This window comes from Thrips palmi, unplaced genomic scaffold, assembly GCF_012932325.1.
Source record: "Thrips palmi isolate BJ-2018 unplaced genomic scaffold, TpBJ-2018v1 HiC_scaffold_16, whole genome shotgun sequence".
Lineage (NCBI taxonomy): Eukaryota > Metazoa > Arthropoda > Insecta > Thysanoptera > Thripidae > Thrips > Thrips palmi.
In genome coordinates this window covers 8,612,641-8,631,873 of record NW_023144625.1, presented here as the reverse complement: position 1 = coordinate 8,631,873, position 19,233 = coordinate 8,612,641, and the positions used below count along the sequence as shown (strand labels likewise).

The 19,233-nt window shown below is 64.9% G+C and overlaps 1 protein-coding gene across 1 annotated transcript in view; it reads right to left on the bottom strand.

Annotated features, from left to right (window-relative positions):
• LOC117643067 (teneurin-a-like) overlaps positions 1-19,233 on the bottom strand; it is a gene marked incomplete at its 3' end in the record, with an annotated part of 38,160 nt that overhangs the window by 9,671 nt on the left and 9,256 nt on the right. Inside the window, exons 2-3 of the mRNA XM_034381720.1 lie at positions 15,316-15,677; positions 3,228-3,466 (exon numbers count right to left, since the gene is read on the bottom strand). Coding sequence (XP_034237611.1) covers positions 3,228-3,466; positions 15,316-15,605 — 529 coding nt within the window. The remainder of the gene's footprint in view (positions 1-3,227; positions 3,467-15,315; positions 15,678-19,233) is intronic.

Genomic DNA, 19,233 nt, shown 5'->3' with positions numbered 1-19,233 from the left:
GCCTACATGGCGAGGGTGCCGAGGTCCGCGCGGCCATGGATCATACAGTAAATGTATGCCCGGGGAGAATGGGGCTCACACACACACACACACACAAGGGCGCCCAGTGATGGCATGCGCGATGCGTGCTGATGTGCGCTGTGACATGGCAAGATGTTCTCCTATCCTTGCCGCCGGGGCGTCGCATCGCGTCGCATCGCGTACATCTTCACGGGTTGTTGCATGCTCTCCGTCACGACCTGCCTGCGCCGCCCTCGCCGCCCTCGCCCTCGTCTTCATGCTCCAGCATTACCCCAAAAAATGGACCCCTCCAAAAAAAAGTCCTTTTAAAGTACGTCAAAACGGAATAGAAAAAGATTCTGGTCTCTGAGCGAAGCGCGCTTGGGCGGGTAGGTGCCAAACGATTCCGCGATGCGAGCATGCAGGCCTTGCTTGCAGGCCTTGCGGGCAGTACTCGCGCGGCTCGGCTCGGAACCAGAACGACAGGGCTGTAAAAGCCGAGCGGCGTGACGCGGTCGAATGCCGGCCGAGCCGAAATAAGAACAAGTGCCGTTCTGCGAATCTCGCCGTCGCCGTCGCCCCGCCACGCGAGAGCGTGCTCCGCGACAACGCCCCGCGACGCCCCGCGAGGTTCCTATCCCACCAAGACGAAATAAAAAATAAATAAAAACGGAACGACGGCCAGGTGTCGTTCCGAGCGACGCAAGAGCCTCGTAGAGCGTCTCGTGGAGCGTCTCGTCTTTCGATCAGGCTCAAGTCTACGGGGCGCGCTTCATCATCGCCCACACTGCACCCCCGGTCTGCCGTGCGCCGTGCAGGTGGAGGGAGGGAGGGAGGGCGAGAGAGAGAGAGAGAGAGAGTGAGAGAGAGAGAGAGAGAGAGAGAGAGAGAGAGAGAGAGAGAGAGAGAGAGAGAGAGAGAGAGAGAGAGAGAGAAGGGAGAAGCCAGGTGGAGGGAGAGGGAGAGAGAAGGAAGAGGGCCGAGGATGGAACAAGGCGGAAGTGACTCCCTGTCCAGGCCTCCCCGTCCCTAGTCCCTGCCGTCCCGCCGCGTCCCGCGCTCGCAATATCGATCTCAATGTTGACGTGCGTCCCCCGCACGCTCCCTCCGTCTGTCTGTCTCTCTCGCACTCCCTCCGTCCGCCCGTCTCCCTCGCACCCTCGAGCGCCCGCCCCGCGGGGCCCCGCCCCTTCCTCAGTTTGCAATCACTTGAGCGATAGACTTGTCTTCCTTCCTACATTTCGTGTCGCTCCTCCAAGAGTCCGTCCGGCCGGGCGGCCGACGCGACCGAGGCGACGGCGGCGACCCCACAGCCCCACGGCCCCACGCACAAAGACATTTATTGTCTCCGCGGATGGGTCGCGTCGGGGAGACTGAGACTGGGACTGATCAAATAATCTCTGAGTCGTCGTCTGCCGCCGCGAGGGGAGCCGAGCCTGGCCGGGGGCAGCGGGGGCACCGGGAGTGGCCCGCCGAAAGCGGCAAGCGTCGCGGCGGCCGACGGCAGACGGAATGTTGATTGGCGGCATGCTTCGCCTGCTTCGCCGAGTCGGCTGGGAATCGCAACGACGCGCGAACAACACGGGCACTGCCTTGGGCACTGCCGTCGGGGCGGCCGGGCGCGGCGACGCGGCGACGCACTCCCGTGGGACCAAGTCAGGTGGGAATGGTAAGGCGATCAAGTCGGCCAGTGAGCAAGGCAGCCTGGTGGGAATGGCGGGGCGGGGCGGGGCGGGGCGGACGGGACGGCAGCAGGTGGACTGCCCCTGCTGGGGCTGCTGGGGGCTCCGCTGGGGCGCCCCGACCCGCCTCGCCTGTCTCTGTGACGCCGGTGCCAGCCTGTCCCGCGGGCCGTCGCCGCCGTGTCCCAATACGTATCAGAACTACCCCCATTTGCATTTCAAATATCGCGCGCCCGACACGAGCAAGGGATGCGCCGAGCGGATCCAGGTCGCCGACGGCGAGGGGCTGGCGGGGCGGCGGGGGGAAGGACCCCCTTCCGTCTGGCTCCCAGGACGGTCGTCGTGTAAACGCCGCGCCGGGACACCGCCGCCTTGGCCGCCTTGGCCGAGGAGAAGGACAGGGTAATCAAGGGTGTGCCGGCGAGTGACTGGATTTGGCGCCCGGGACTAATCCAGCGCCATTAGCACCTCGAGGCCGGCGAGGCAGGCGACCAGCACACCGCGTCGACGGCGTCCTCTAACTCGATTGCAGCGCCCCCGGCCGGAGGCTCCACGCCGCCACTGCCGCCACGCACTGCTTGACGTATATGATGCCATTACCGCGAGCGGGCCGCGGGCCGCGGGGCGGGGCGCACGAAAAGAAGAGCCACAGCTTGTCACCTCGTCGCCAACTGTCGGCCCGGCGTTCGTCATGGCGGGGAAGCTCATCGAGGCCCTCGCGTAGGCGGCGGCACGGCAGTGGCGCGGCAGTGGCGCCCTCCAGAACCCTTCCGCGGTCTCCACCGGAGTTATTTGGGGCTTTTTGTTCGGGATAGTAGTAGTTTCCCCTCGGCACAAAGGTTATTGCTGTGACAGCTGCGCGCGCGCGCGTGAGAGTGAGTGCGAGAGAGAGATAAGCACCGGCCAAGAGGGACAGCGGGCATGAAGGAAAGAAATTGTGCGCGTTGGGGCCGGACAAAGGTGCGGGGCAGAGCGACAAGGAGCGCATGATCGAATGAGAGGCGGGGATGGAGAGGGGAACTGGAGAGAGAGAGAGAGAGAGAGAGAGAGAGAGAGAGAGAGAGAGAGAGAGAGAGAGAGAGAGAGAGAGAGAGAGAGAGGGAGGGGGAGGGAGACGTCTTCCCATTGTGCGTGGGGCGTCGAGAGTCGGGGGCGTGGCGGGGCGTGGTCGGCTAACTGTGGCCATTAGTGCAGAGCCGCGGCCTGCCGCGGCCCGAGTGACACCCGGGCCGTGACGAGCCGCGCACCTCCTCGGACGAGGACGGCATGGGGGCGGCATGGGGGCGGCATGGGGGCGGCATGGGGGCGGCACGACGAGGACGAGGCGGCGTCGCGCAGAGATTCAAGGGGCCGGAAATGGGGCGAATCGAGTTTGACGGCGCGATTGAAAAGCCGGCTTGATGCCATGCTGCAATACACTAAAAAAAACAGCAAACAAAATGAAAAAAAAATGAAGGGAATGGCAGATGCTGAACTTGCTTCTCGAAAGCGACACGAGGCTCCTTAGCGACGAGCAACGCCTCGGGCAAGCGGACTCGTACTCACCTCCAAAGTAGGCCAGCATGCCGGTGAGCACGACGCACAGCAGGATGAGCGCCAGCGAGCAGCACTTCCAGGAGCACCGGTGCTGGCAGCGCTTGTCGATGTGGAAGCGGGACGGCGAGTACGGCGAGTACGTGGCGCCGGAGCCCGCCCGGAGCGACGTCGGGAAGGATGGCAGCACCACCGGAGTCAGCTGGGGGTTGGCCGCCATGATGGCGGAGCTGGGCGTCGTCCCGGCCAGCCTGCAACACGCGGAGAGAGAGAGGCAGTCAGCACCGATTCCAACACACGGACAGACAGAGACAGACAGTCACGGGGCGCCCGGCGTCCGTATATTTCAGGCCGCCGCTGTGTTTGTTGGCGACACTTCAAAGATAACTGCAGCGCCGTGCAGCGCCACGCCAGCCAAGCCAGCGTAGCCCTGGCGGCGTCGGGACCTATCTCCGCGCACCATACATGTTCTAAATATGTTGGCACTGATGACAAATGGCGACACAGCCAGGACGGCGCGGACGAGGGGCCCAGAGGGGCGTGGCGGGGCGCGGCGGGGCCCGGAGGGGGCGGCGTATCGCCAGGGCGTGCTGGGGGCCTGGGCGGGCCTGGGCCCCCGGCGGGGCGTGTGGGGCCAACTGATTCCGTTGGCGATAGAGCGCCGTGTGTGGGAGTGTGTGTGTGTGGCAGCAAAACAAACGGGGGCACAGGGGCGCCTAAATGCACGAGTCAAGTAAAAGCACGGCGTCTGCGGGCTTCAGGCTTCAGGCTTCCCTTCCAGGCGCACCGATAGCGCCGTCGCATTCCTTCCTAACAACCAACTCCACGCCCAGCACAGCACAGCCACCCCACTCCCCACTTCCCACACCTGCCCGCGTTCCCACCGCCATGGCGCGCCACCTGCCCCCCGCCGCGCCATCCAGCGCTCGCGATACGCCCCGCCCCGCCCCGCCCCGCGCCGCGCAACGACTTTTGTTCTTAACGCTGCGCGCGCTGCGGATTAAGGCGGCGGCCCGAAATGAATTCCCCGTTGTTCGGCATGAATATGCAGCACGCACCAAAACTTGATAGACATCACGCGTCGCTTGTCGCCGCCCTTGCCGTGTCGTCGCACCGAGGCGGGCCGCGGCTTGCAACGGCCAAAGATTCGACAATGTTTCCTTCCCGTCATTTTTTGCAGCGTGCGCGTCACGCGGCGTCACGCCCTCGTTGAAGCAGTGTCTCCGCGATGACGAGGGCGCAAGGCAATAATCAAGCTGTCCAGACTCCGCGGCGGCCCCGCGCTGACGGATGGGGACGGCCACCAGTCACTTCGTCGCTCTCTCTCTGTCTCTGTCTCTCTCTCTGTCGCGCTCCTGCGGCGTCTCTTGTGGGTGTGAGAGAGACGGAGCGATCCGATCGGCGTTGCGAAGCGTGGGCCTGTGGGCCTGTGGCGTGGGCGGGTCCGCTGGAGTCCTCGTGGCACCGAATGCCGTGTCAAAAGCAAGCCGTCGCGGTGGTGGTCGGTCCGTCGGCCACCCCACCGAAAAGCCCACCGGCAGCGGACTGAGTGAGGGTTGGATGAAGCAAAAGTTACAAAATTGAAGAAGAGGGCGCGCGAAAGACTCGCGGGCATGGCGCGCCGCGCTGTGTGGCTGTGCGTGAGTCTGCTGCGTGAGTGTGTGTGTGTTTTTGTGTATTTATGTACATGTGGTCTGTCTGTCTGTGTGTGTGTGTGCGCGTCTGGTCTTTGTGTGTGTGGCGGCCCAATACCGCCGCGCCCGCTCGCTAACGACATCAGAGACGCCCCGCCTCACCCCGCCCCCGCCCCCACACACGGCAGGAATTAGTTTGGGACAGCTATGATTACGAGGATGCGTGTGGAAAGGGTTAATCCCTGCCATGACGGGCCGAGCCGGGGCCTGGCAGGCCTGGCAGCAGCGGGCCTGCGGAAGGGAAGGGAAGGCCCTGTGGGAAGGCGAGCGCGGCCGAGACCGCCGAGGCCGCGTGGTGGCTGAGGCTCGACTCGCACTACTCCCAACAATATCGCCCGCACCAATTTAACCCAACAGCATCGCTCAATTTGCTTCAGAATTTTGAAAGCCGCAGTTTCGCCTCGCGGTACAGCGGCGCGGCCAGCTTTCGCTTGCTTTCGCTGCCGCGACCAGACACCACAGCGGCATCGCGCGCTTTGCCATCCCGGTCACGATCCTGGCGGGGACCGCCGCCCCGCGCCGCCCCGCGGCATGGAAGCGTGCTGCGGTGCCGCGGTCGGAATGTATGTCGGGGAGGGTGGGGCCTCGGGCGTGTTTCCACACCGAGGCGTCCAAAGGGCGTCCAAGTGGTGTCCACACGCCGTCCGAAAGCTGTTCAAAGGCAGGACAAAGGCCGTTTAAGTCCAAAGACCGTCCGAAGGCTCGCCAGGCAAAGGGTGGCCAAAGGGTGGCCGAGCGGCGCTGGCCGAAGTCCACGAAGTCCACCGCCCGGGCGCGCCCCGCGCCCCACATCCGGCTGGCCATCAGGACAGTAATTCGAGATGACGGGGCAGTCACAGCGCTGCGGGGCTGCGGGGCTGCGGGCCGGGCGGGGCCGCCGCTGTAACCACCAGCACGCTACAGCACGCCGCGCCACGCAACACGCCGGCACGGAAGTCAACCCTGCGCTGTCAGCGCGCGAGCAAAAACCACAACCCGTCGTCGCGTCCAAGGCTGGCTCGCTCGGCCCGTTCGTTTTTGCGGCCCAACTTTCCTCGGGGCGTAAACGTTAAAACAGCACACCTAATGATAAGGCCGGCGGGCGGGCTGGGGCTGAGCCGGCCGCCGACCGGGCCGCCGTCCGGGCCACCCTCCTCATCCCCGCGGCCGCCGTGCCGCCGTCGCCATGGCGACCACAAACAAAAAGCCCCGGATCGACCGTCCGTCCGCGGCGAGGCTGGGCCAGGCTGGGCGAGGCGCTCGGGCGGGGGCGGCAGTGGCCGTGCACGCCACGGCTCGGCCGCGTGGCTGCTGGACAATCATATCACGAGCTGATAACGGCCTTGATGAGAGGTTCGGCCTCGCCGCCGCGCCGCCTCGGCCTGGGTGACCGCGCGGCGGCCCGCTCGCCAAAGCTCCTTAGGGCCAGGCCTCAGGGCCAGGGACACGCGGCTGTTTGCGTCCTCGGGGAGCAAATTAATTCATGTGTGGTCAGCAGCAGCAGCCCCGTCGTCGACGTCGTCGTCGTCCCCGTCTCGCCCAACGACCCCAGCCAGGCAGTCGGGCCGCCCGCTCCCAAACTGCATTCACAAGCCAATTGCTACTTCGTCAGCAAGCGGCCTTCCCGGCCCGGCCCAACCCCGCCACCAAGTCCCCCTGCCGCCCTGCTGCAGTCCAAGTCGTCCGCTTGCAAACTTTGCGCGCCCACCAAACTCGGAGCCACTGCAGCGGCAAACGGCCTGGCCGGCCCGGGCCAGTCGGGGTGAGTCAGTGAGGCAAGTTGCCGATGATTCGGCGCCGAACAGGGTTGGACTCGGACGACGGACGGACGGACGAACGGACGCACGGGCAGCACGTCTGCGGGGAAGCCTCGACGGCCACGTACGCGTCGTCCCCGCGTCGCCTGTGACAACGCGGAGAGGACCGCGGCGATGCGACGCGACGCGGCACCGCGGCGCAGGGGATCATGGGGGAGGCGGGAGCACGGCGGGAGGGATCGGTGCCGTCATATGACAAATTGCGTGTCACTGATGATGCGGAGCGGGCGGGCCGGCTCAGCCTGCGGGCTGATTCCGAGCAGGGGTCTCTCTCTCGCACCCTTGCGGGACGTCCCATGAGTGCGAGAGAGAGAGAGAGACGCTGTCGTTCGGAAGCGGCCCAAGGAGGTCGTTGGCTGACGGCCGGATTACGGCAAACGCGGCAACGCGGCAACGCGGTGCACTTGGCGCTGTGCAAGAACCACGTGACGCCGGAAGGGGGTCAAGGACACGGCGTTACGTCATTCGTGGACGAAGCATCGACCCGGCCGTTCAGAAAGTGACACATGACACCGCGGTGGGTGCCAGGCCCGCCAGGCGTCCCGGGTCGGCCTGCCAGCGGCGCAGGCCCCGCAGGCCGCAGGTTCGCAGCCCATAGCTCACCGCACAATGACACCCTCGTCCGGCCTGTCCGGGCACAATTGCGTTGCTGATGGGATTCTGCGGCCCCTCTCCGTAAGCCCTCCGACGAGGCCCTCCCGCCACTCCGCCCGGCTCCTCGCAGAAGCGGGCCGAGCAGCCCCGCAAGTAAGGCCCTATAGATGCTTTGTCTTGCGTCTTGCATAAATCCACGCCCTCAGCAGACGCGGCGCGCGGCGGGCAGGCAGGCAGATGACGGGGAGGAGGGAGGCGGGGAGGAAAAAGAGACGCGGGCGGCATTATCACTCGGCGGCTCGCTACACTACAAGGACGCCCTTGGACGGACGGACGAACCGCGCCGCGTCGCGCTCGCGCAGCGCGTACACTGTGGGGACCTGGAGCCGCCACGCCACCGGAACACCAGCAGTGCAGGCAAGCAGTGCGGCAGCACGCAGCGACGACTGCGGGCGGCCACTACTCTCTGGGATTAAGGGTGCTGGATCGGGGAGGGCCGAAGGGGTGCTGAAGCACTGCTGGAGGCCCTGCAGGCCCTGCAGGCCGTGCAGAAAGAAGAGGGGGCGGGGCGGGGCAATGCCAACGGCTTAGCGCTGCTTAGCGCCACATCAAGAGGCACACGTCCTCGCCAGACAATGGGCATCGGAGGAGTCTTTGTTGTGTTTCCAGGCGGGGCGGAACAGACTGACACCGCGCGCCCGCAAAAAGCAGTGACACCAACCGCGAGGCCCCTACTGCCGCCCCGCCCCGCCCCCCACGCCCCGCCAAAGCGGCCGGAAGGACAGTGTCTACTGACGGCGCGTACAGAAAAACGGTTGGCTGCTCTGCTTGGCGGCCACCCTAGCCTAGCGTGGCCTAGCCGGGCAGATGACGGGTGGCAACCCTACGCGAGTCCTCCTCGCAGGGCGAGCGGCGGACAGGGACACGGGTACAGTAGTGCAGTGTAGTGCGAGTCAACATCGCCGGCACTGTGTAACCTCATCTCCAGCCCCTGCCCTCCCCCTTCCCGCGCAAATTCAGCAGTGTGATAAATATCGCGTGGCGGGGCGTAGCGCGGCGGCGGCCCTCTCCAGCAGGCCATGCCGCGCCGTGCCGTGCCGCGCCGTGCCGTACCCCGGGCCTGTCGTGGACACCCACAAAATAATGATACAGGCTGACCCCTGGGTCTCCAGCCCGGCCGTACATTACCCCCGCCCCCGCCCCCTCCCCGCACAAATTAGTCGGCGCGAGGACGCGACGCCACGGCCCGGCTCGCCCGTTCCTCGGCCGTGTCGACGGACAGGTGCACGCCGTGTCGTCGACGGCGTCCTGGCCGCCGCGCCGCGCGGGCCGCAGTCGTTATGAACGGGGCGCGTTCGAAAAGCGGAGCAGACTGTGACCAATTTAGACCGCGGGGCCCGTTCCACCCGTTCCACGGTCGCGCCTCGCGGGCCGCGGGACGCAGCGCACAGTGGGCCAGAAGACCGGTGGAGGCGGCTAAGATTCTCGACGCGTTTTGAGCTCCAGAGTCGCTAAATGGGACTCGAATCGAACGTGTGACCCCACCAATGGATTGCTCTCCGAACGGGGAATTCATTGGTGGGGTCACACGTTCGGTTCGCGTTCTATTTAGCTACTCTGGACTCAAAACGCGTCTAGAGTTTTGGCCGCCTCCGCCGGTCTTCTGGCCCACTGTGCAGCGCGACGCCTTTTCTCACACCAGCCACCACCAACGGCCCGAAGCCGGCGTGACATTCTTTATCCTGGCGGAGGTGACACGGGCGACACCTCAGCGCCGAATCCAAACTCGGTTATGACGGCCGACCTGGCAAGTGGGAAAACGCTTTCAATTATGTATGCGGAGCACTAACTAGGGTTAGGCGGGGCTCGGCCGACACGCAGACGGGCAGGCGGACAGACGGGCAGACAGACGGGCGGACAGACAGACGGGCGGGCCGATACAGGGAAGGAGTTTGTGCCGCCGCGGCCCGCTCTTATTGGCCCCCGGGGAAAACTTTGAGACGCCCCGGTAACATCTAATTTAAGAAAGTTCCCTTTATCCATCAGGCCGAATGGGGGAAACTGTATTTCATTCGGCCGCGCGACGAGCGTCCCTCGCCGCCGTCCATGTCGGCGATGTCGGCCCGAAGTTGGGCCTCGCGCCGCGGCGACCAAAACAGCGCTAAATAGGGAAGTAGGCCGCGACAGCCAGCGGGCCGGGCGGCGCAAGAGGACGCCGCGGGACAGGTACAGGGCAGCGGACGGCGCCCTCGGGGCCGAGAGGGAGGGAGAGAGAGATAGAAAGAAAAACAAAGTCCGGCCGGAAATTGAACGCCGCCGATGCGGCTTGGCAGACGACATGTTTCCCTCCTTGTCCAACTTCCCCTTCACTAGATCCACCTCACTCTCTCGCTCGCTCCGACCCCCAATTTTTTCCGTCGTCGTGTTTCTGCCTGTCGCTGTCCGCTCGGACGAGCGGGATGGCAAGCGAAAAAACTCAAACAAAAAGCACGAGAAAGGAGAGAGAGGGCGCCGCGCTGCTGCTGGACACAAGATACGACATGACTGGGCGATGAGGTGGAACGGGTTCGTCTTCCGGCCCTCCATCTCCTTCCCCGTGACGGCGCACCGACGCCGTCGAGGACGCCGTCGAGGACGCCGTCGAGCGGCAGACGCGCTGCTTTTTGGCGCGCGAAGCGCCGAGCGCGGAGCAGAGGCCACAGATTAGGGGAGGAACCTCGCAACGCCGAGCGACGCCGAGCGGAGCGTCGCCGACGTCGACACGGCGGTACAGTGGACTTTCGTCGTGCATAATGAACCACCCCGCGCTGTTGTCGTCTTGGTTTCTCCCTCCTCACACACACACACACACACACACACACAAACACACACACACAGCCAGGGACGAAGGTGAATGACTAATTACGGTAAATTTGTGAGGCGTCGGCGGGCGAGGCGTCGAATCCGACGGCTGCCGCCAAGCGTGGCTGCTTCCGTCCGCCGGCCCGTGTCGACCTCGGCCTGCATGGAGGCGGGTGGCGCCCGGCCCGCCCCGGGGATAATTATTGCCCACTTAACGAAATGAATATTTTAGGATGCGCAGTTTGTCACGCCGCTGTCAGTAGCGCCAGCTGCAACGTGTGGAGAATGCGGTATGGACTGGCGCCCGTATCGTGTCGTGCGGCGAGTCGATTCCTCATTTTCATCAACTTTCGGTGGCGAGGCCAGGCGAGGCGGCGAGGCGGCCACGCCAAACAATAACAGGAGGGGAACCAACAAGAAGGGGGCGGCTGCGTTCTCCGCCGAGAGAGAAAGAGTCTAGCGAGGGGTGCATTGCTGGGCTGGCTGCTCGGTCTGGCCGGTCCAAGGCGACGCACTTCCCGGAAGGCGGGAAGGCCGGGGTGTCAAAGTTTCCTCGCAGCGAGTCGAGGTGTTCGCGCAGGTGACAGCCGAAAACTTGGCATGCACGTGGAATGCGCCACGTGGTACTTCCCCCTCCCCTCCCCGACAAGGCTGGCTCCGTGCTTAATACGGAGTCTCATTAAACTTGAATTCAATTTGCCTGTGTGCAGTCGCCCTCGCCCACCCCCTCGCCGGCTCCGGGCCGGTGCGCACCGCCGGGCCGCCAGCCCAGCGCCAGCCCTTGGCCGAGCCAAGTGGTACCTGGGGCGGCCGGGGGGCCGGCAGGGCGGCAGGGCGGCAGGGCCGGGGCGACGCCGAATTAAGATTTAAGAAGCATCGCAGGCGGGGCGGGGCGGGGCGCGGCGCCTGCCGAGCTTATTAATGAAACTACGGCGGGGCCAATACTGCGACGCGGCGAGGCGCGGCGAGGCGAGCGCGCCGCCGGTTCCATTTTGTCTGGAGTGTTGGGTAAACACAATACAGCCCGACGCCGCAGGATGGAAGCAGAGAAAAAATAGAAAAAGAAATGATGGCGCGCTGCTATCACTCCTCTCCCACGGTCACGCCGTCACGCCGCCGACGGGGCGCTGGCAGGGCAGGCAGTGGCGGCAGGGACAGGGGAGGGACACAGCGCACTGTCACCGCGCCGCCGCGGTAGGCAACCCGCGCGCACACCTGCCTGCCGGCGGAGCGGCGGCCTACCTGCGCGTCGACGGGCGCGACAGCTGCCACCGCGCCACTCTCTTTCCGTCCCGCGTCTCCCATTTTTGCGCACCACTTTGACGCGTGCCTGGAGGAAGGGGCGGGGGAAGGGGGGGAGGAGGAGCAGACGCCCGCGGCACTGCCAATTCCAAACGTGGAAATATCGCGGACAAGAAGTGCTGACAGTCGAGGTGGCGTGCGAACACCCCGACGCGCGCTCTGCGTCTGTGCCGCGCGTGGCGTGCGTGCCGCGTGCGTAGAGAGACACGAGGCGGTTCCGCACCGCGCGCTGCGCCCCGACCGCCCACCCACAACGCCATACGTGAGTAGTGTCCATGAATTTTTAATATCGATGCCGGCCGCGGTTGAGTGGAACGGCCGGCCGCGCTCCCTGCCACCCTCCCTCGGGCCTCACACACAGAGACACACAGACAGACAGACAGACAGACAGACAGACAGACAGACAGACAGACAGACAGACAGACAGACAGTGGAGCCGGCCTTCGGCCAGCCAAAGCCGCTTCACCGGCCCATTCCATATCGAGATGAAATTACTTGTCTGCCAACAAGATGAAAATGCCTCTCCCCCTCTCTCTCTCCCGCTCCCCCGCCCCCTGGTGGCGGTGGGCCGTGGCCGGCCGTGCCAATCCACGGTCTTTGCGCACCACCAAGCGACGCGTTCTATTGCTTCGGCCACGTGTGAAATTAGCCGCGGTCCGCGAGGGGCAGCCGGCCGGCGGGGCGGGGCGGGGTGTGGTGGGGCCACTTTGGCTTCGACTTCGGCCCCGCCCCGCCACACATCGCCAAACCGGGTGGCCAATTTCACAAAACAACGGAACGCCTTTTCATACCGCGCGCGCCATTGCCATTGTCGGTGCAGGCGCCCCGCCCTGCCCCGCCCTGCCCCGCCGGCCGAGCCAGAACCAGGGACAGTAATAACCCCAGGGACGCATTCGAAAGGAACGGAGAACGCAACACGATAAAAAGAGAACGCGCACTAACGCGCGCATTTGTCAAGGATTTTCGCAATTTTCGCGTACCGCCGCGCTCCGTTTGCGGCGCTGCCGGGCGCTGCCGGTGGAGGGCGTGGCGCGGCGTGGCGGTGGAGGGGGAAGGGGAGCGGCCCACCAGGCCCACCTGCAGGCATACGTCCGCGCCGCGGGTAGCGAAGCAGCGAAGCCAAGGGGGAGCGAGGGGAGGACGGTTTGGAAGGAGGTCGCTCTGCTTTTCAAAAGGCACAATTAGCCCGATGCATGTATTTACAGAGCCTACGACGGGTGGGGGGTCCCCCGATAATGCGAGCATTGTCTCCGACGGGATGCATCCAAGCGAAGCGGGGCGGGGCGGGGCGGGCGGGCGGGGCGGGGCGGGGCGGGGCGGGGCGGGCTGCTGAAGGGTTGCAGCGAGGGAGCGGGCGCGGCCGGAGCCGGAGGAGGGGAACGGGGCAAAATGGAATAAATGCACTTCACGCTGTCAATGAAATCCGATCCGATACAAAATATGTGTGCAGTGGCGCGCTGGCAGTACAGGCAGCAGGACCGGTACGCTGGCACAGCGCGGCACAGCGCGGCCGAGGTTTTGACACCCCGCCGGTGCAAAACATCCCCCCCCCTCGGGTCGGAGGAGTTAATGTTAATGCAAAGTGCACACACAACGTGCGTACGCACGCACACATGGGTACATTCTGGGCCAAAACATCGACACACATCGACGAAGGCAAGGCAAGCCACAGTCGAATACTGCTACATGCAACGAAACACAAAGCGGAAAAGGAAACCGTTGAGACGGGTAGTTTGAAAAACCACCCGACTGGCCTGCAGTCTGTAAAGTTGGTTTCCATTCCGCACGTGTATCTGCAGCCATCCATTTTTCTCCGGCGGCAAGCACACGGGCTTAATCGGGTGAACCCCTCCCTCTCCCCTTTCGACTGGACGCACGCAGATTTTAAAACAACGCTTCACGGCGCGCCGTGCTGCGCCGTGCATGCAGCGAGCAAAAAGCTCCACTCTGCCGGCAACATCCGGTCCGTTTGGTCGAAAACGCACGCATCGCGGATAATCAAAAATCAATATGAAGGCACGCGGGGCGCGGCGGCAGCGCGGCCCTTTTTTACTCCCATCAGCACGCAGGCCTGCCGTTCTGTCTCTCTCGCACCCCTACGGGACGCCGCGTGAGTGTGACAGAGACAGAGCGACTCTTCGATGCTTCAGCCCGCTGCTCGGCCTATGGCACCCCATCTGCCTACCGGTGTGGGTCTCCCCCCGAACGCGCTTTTTTTTCGGTATGATTAACGTGCTTTGAACGTAATCTTGTTGCAAACGGGGGAAAGGCGGGAGGGGGTGGAAAATAAAAACACTAGCCGGCTTTTCCCTTTGCCCAGCCTGCCTCGGCCTCTCTCTAATTTAGGGGCTCCGAGTGCTTATTTCGCCGCACGGATTGGATCGGCATGTTTAATTCCCGTCCCCGTCCATCAATACCCCTCCCCCCTCTCTCTCTCTCCCTCCCTCTCTCTCTCTCTCCCTCTCTCTCTCTCTCTCTCTCTCTCTCTCTCCTCTCTCTCTCTCTCCTCCCTCTCTCTCTCTCTCTCTCTCCCTCTCTCTCTCTCTCTCTCTCTCTCTCTCTCTCTCTCTCTCTCCCGCCGTCGGCCGCAGAGAGCGCCACAGCCACATGTCGCTGCGGCCAACGACTCTTCCTTCGTCATCACGGCAAGTTGATGGCACTTTTTACGCCTCGACGACGAACCGAGATCGAGATGGACGACGTGTCGTCTTGCAGGGCCTGCAGGGCCTGCAGGGGGCGGGGCTCAGACAATCGATTCGGCCGTCTCTGTCGCACTCACGAGAGAGACAGAGCAATGAAACGACTCTTGAGGAGTGCGCCTCGCACTGTATTGGGAGCCACGAGGGCCAGGGCGCCGCGCGCGAGAGAGAGATAGAGGCCGACACAAAGGCCGCGGCCGGATGGAGGGCGAGGCCTGCGAGGCCGCCGAGGCCCAGAGCGACTTGTTCTTTCAACTCTCGAATGACTGACACCCACGTCCGGTTGACAGCCGTTTGCCGGCGCGGCCAGGCCGAGGCCGCCGAGGCCAGGGCGCCCGCTCGCGCTGGCAATCCCCCCGAGATGGGAAAACTTTATATCGTGTATAAAAACGGGGCGTCCTGATGAAACGCCGTGCTGATTTCCTTGTCGAGAGAAATGACGCAGTGGCGGAAACAGACTGAGAAACCACTCCCTCCTCGTCCGCGTCGGCACCCTCGTCCCGGAACGCGCACGCGCAGGCGAAGGCCTTTGCCGAAGGCCGTCCCGCCACGCCACCAGGAAATTCGCTGCGGGCGACGCGACGCGACGCCTCCAGCCGAGTCCCGACAGTGTCTCGGCACGCCACCTAATTTCGGCCGGGGGTGAAGTGCGCCAATCCCTCGCCGCCATCGGCAGCGACGCGGTAACTTAAAATAATGGACAATTTGTGTAAAACGGGGGGAAATAAAAATGGGGACCTAACTGCTCGGGCAATGTTAACAATTACGGTGTTTTCGTTGTTTTTTTCTGGTCTGGTTTCTCCCGCGGGCTGCGCGGGCGTTCGTTGCCCTCTGCGAAAGGAGAGCGTGCCCGCGACTCGCACCTGGCCGCGTTCCGCGCAGGGTAGCGGGGCGGGGCGGGGCGGGGCCCTTTGGGGGTCTAAATGAAGGCTGCATGACCAAGTGCGCCGCCGGGGCCCCATGAACAGCTGTCCCCCTCCCAGGGGCTGCCCTGCCCTCGGCCCCGCCCCGCCGGCCCGGCCGGGGACACGGGGAAAGGGAATTGAAGATTAATCCGGGCCCCAGGGTTGGGGGCGGGCCGGCGGGGCGGCCATGGCGGCGCGCCGGCGGCTACCTGCAAATACCACGACGTCCGCGACGACGGCGACGTCAGCGCGGCGGGCAAAAATGTTACCTGGTCTGGTGGCTGTTCCCCCTGCGGCTGGGCAGCGGGGGCGGCGGCCCGTTGACGTGCGGCTGCTGGTACTCGGTCTGGTACTCGTTGGCGTAGTCGCCGCCCGCGTAGTCCGCCGCGTAGTCGCCGCCGTAGTCGCCGGGGGTGTAGTCATTGCTGCGGCCGGCGCGCGACGGCGGCGTGTACTCCTGCGAGTACTCGTGCGCGTACTCCTGCTGCAGCTGCTGCAGCTGCTGCTGCTGGCGGTAGCCGCTGCCGCCGCCCGTCGTGGGCAGGGCGTACTCGTGCATGGTGGCGAGCCTCTACCGGCCGCTGCTCCTAAATGTCGCCGTCATGCTGCTGCACTGCCGCGCCTGGAGGACCTGCAGGGCGAGATGCGGCGTCAGGGCGGCGTCTTCTCCTTCAGTGGTGCTTGACGCTGTGCTTGTCGTGCTGTGCGAGGTCGGTCTGTCATCTTCGGAGCGCCGGCTCGGGCGGAAGTTCATCACCAAAATTCTAAGCGTTTTCCAGCTCAGTTCTAAAGGTTGGTACTACGCGACGCATTTTCTCTGCAGTCAGAAACTTTGCGCTTTTTGGCGCTGGCACGCCGGCCACGGGGGCCAACGAGCGACGGCGGCCGACGGCCATCCCCGTTCCCCTTTCACCGAAACGAGAGTTCGCTCCGCAGTCCGGAGATACGGTAACGGCGGCAGTGGCGGCAGTGCTGTCCGGCGCTGTACTTTGATGCCGCAGTGCCTGGCACCGCTGTGCCGTGCCCCTGGATGGCAGCGTCGCGGCCGTTGCGAGGCGGCGGCACGGCGGGCACGGCGCGGGCGACGCGGACAGCGGGGGCGGCGGGGACCAGGTGCCGTCCAGGTCATCGAATGGCCTCGCGTCGCCCCTCTCGCCGCTCTCGGGGTCCTCGACCCGGAGTCCCTCCCTCGCCACTCAACAATCCCCCACAATGTGCCGTGCCCGCCGTGCCCCACCGGCCCGACCAGGCAGGCCCTACACGGCAGCGGCACTCGACCTAGGCCGCTAGGCCGCAAGGCCCCGCCAGGCCCGCTAGGCCCGACATCGGCCCACAAATCCCACGCATTTGGGGAGAGCAGGAGGCTCTCGAGGCCCCTCCGCCACCTTCCACAAATGCGTCGCCTTCACTCAAATCTCAGTGGCTTGGGCCAAGACGACGGAGGGTTGAGTGGCGTGGTGGGGGCGGGGGTGGGGGTGGGGGAGGGAAACCTGCTGGCCACGCAATGCTTCAAAGCCTCTTGGACCAACTCCAGGGCAGATGGTCCAGCCTGACGACTTCGCTATATACCGGCCTGGAGTGTTGGTGGGAGAAGCGGCCAGACAACAAAAACGAAAAAGAGAAAGAGAGAAATAAAAAGAAGAAGGGGAGGAGAGAAGAAAGGGGGCCCAGTGCGGTATTCGAACGCGGAGGCCGCCGCCAACAGCGTTCCCACGCGTTGCCTGACCGTGCCTGGCCGTGCAGGTCGGACGAGGCAGCCATCGCCATCACGCACTTCCGCCACCGCATCTCCGCACCTGCTTCTGAGGCTTTGCTCTCCCGCTTTCTTTTCCCGCATTTGTTCGCTTCATAATTGACGACGTGTGCCGCGTTGACAATCCAAACGGGGGAATGAGAGTGTCCATTATTCAGGGAGCGATGCTGCTGCCAAGCTTTATCTGACCGCGGCGCGCGCGCTGACGGTGTAGTGCGCCCCGGTCAGCATCGGCCGCCAGTCAGCCTCTCTCTCTCTCTCTCTCTCTCTCTCTCTCTCTCTCTCTCTCTCTCTCTCTCTCTCTCTCTCTCTCTCTCTCTCTCTCTCTCTCTCTCCCTCGCGGGGCCCTCTGACCCTCCCAGACTGCGCCGCGTCAAGTATGCATGCCCTCCCCCTAGAAGCAGGCCGTCGAGCATTACGGCCTGAACGGAGGCCGGGGCGGGGCGGGGCGGGGCGGGGTGCGGCGGCCGGGGCGTTCCGGCGTTCCGCAGGTAAGGGCGGCAGTATAACCTCCCTCCCCTCTCGGCCCTCTTTTTTTCCGCCCCGAGTCCAGGAACAAGGCAGTAGGGCCAGGCGGGCGGGGGCGGGGAGGGAGCGGGCAACACGACCCTTCCCTGGGGCCCTGTAAGAGTGTGTCCACTACCACCACCTGGCCGGCCTGCCCGGCCTGCCGCGATCCCCCTCGCCCACATCGACGGCATTAGCGTTAACACCGCTCCTGATGAGGCCGAGGCCGGTAGGCCCACGGTGTTGACAGTGCTTGCGGCAGTGCGGCAACGCCGGGCTAATGAAGACAGCCCAGGAACGACGCGACCCCCGAGGTACAGGCCGCGCCGACACTGCGGGGAGGCACCTCGCCGTCGACGCGCGTCCTCGCGACCTCGCGAACGCCACGCCTCGGGGACGGCCATTCGTCGCGGCGGTCGTTGCGCGAATATGTTGCACCCCATTATGGGCGTGGCACGCCGTGGCGGCAGTTGGCAGCGCCGTTTGCGGTGGCGGCGCGGGGAGGGTGGCGGCCCTGGCGGCCCTGGCGGCGGCGGTAGTCCCCGAGTCGAAGCCCGACCTGCTCCACTCCACACTTTGCACGCACTCAGTCGCCGCTCCACTCCAGCGCTCCTTGCAGAGCAGCGCCGCGATTTAACGCCCGGCAGCCCGTGAAATCATCAGAGCAGAGCGGCGGCCGGAGGCGGCGGCGGGGGTGTATCACTCGCGAAAAACAGCTCGGCTGCAGGTAGAACGCGCGTGTCGCTTTACTGGCATTTCCGGGCCGTGCCGAGCGGGGTCGTCTTCGCCCAAACTGCCGCGCAGGCCTCGGCGCTGCTGGCGCTGCTGGCGCGCTCTGGCGGACGGATGCGAAAGGCCCAAGGACGCGGCACTACGCGGCGCTGGGCCCCGCGAGGCCGCGAGGCATGAAGGGCGAAGGCAGTTTCCCCGCCAAGCACGAAGCGGGGGGAGGCGCGCGCATAAAAAGGAAAAAAAAACCGCCGAGAAACGCGAAAGAAAGAATCTTTTACATGTCTATAACGGAAACACGCGCCTTGCCTTGCCCCCGGGAATTTCCATCATATAGGCGGATCAAGGATGCGGGGCAGATCGGCAGATCGCCCGGCCCTTTCCAGCAGTGTAATGCGGTCGCGAGCGATGTGTCCTTTTTCGATCGCTTGGACGAAGATGAATACTCGTATTATCCCCCGGCGCTCCACCCTCCTCTCTCACACACAGACGCGCACGCACGCACACAAACGCACGGCGCGCCGCAGTCGTGTCTTCGCCCCGCTACACCCCATGCACCTTGGCCGCCGCGGCCACCGCCCCTCGCGGTATCGATTACGCATTAGAAGTGTGCCTTCGACACGCGGATCCACCGACAATGCCCTTATCTACCCCCACCACCGCGCAGGAAATGCATTTTTCAAACTTTTTTTTCGACTTTTTATTTTTTTGCTTTGGCCGGAATTTGTACGCAGGATGGCCTCTGCACCTGGCAGCGCCAAGGTGCGACTACGCGATGGGGGCGTGCCGGGGTGGGGCGGGGTGTGGCGGGGCGGGGCGGGGTGGCGGGGCGGGGCGGGGCGCGGCGCATCGTTGCCAACCTCCCCAAACCAGTTTTCCCACGCCCTGGCTGCGCGGAGCTGCGCGGCGCGGCGGAGGCTTAGGGGTTAGGGCGCGGGGGTAAAACTTTAGTCATTCTGAAGAACTGCGCTGCCAAAGTTGGCGGAGGTGTGAGAATCACGCCGAAAACACGGCGCCTCGCCCGGCCCCGCCCCGCTGGCGGGCTGGCGGGTTCGCGCGCCGGGTCAGCAGCATATCAACGTCGCCATGAATTTTTAAACCCGACACACGACACACGCGCTGGGCCGCGCGGCGCCCGGCCGCGCCAGCGACGAGGAGCGGACGAAAAGGAAAACCTCGCCTCTCACGAAATGCTGCT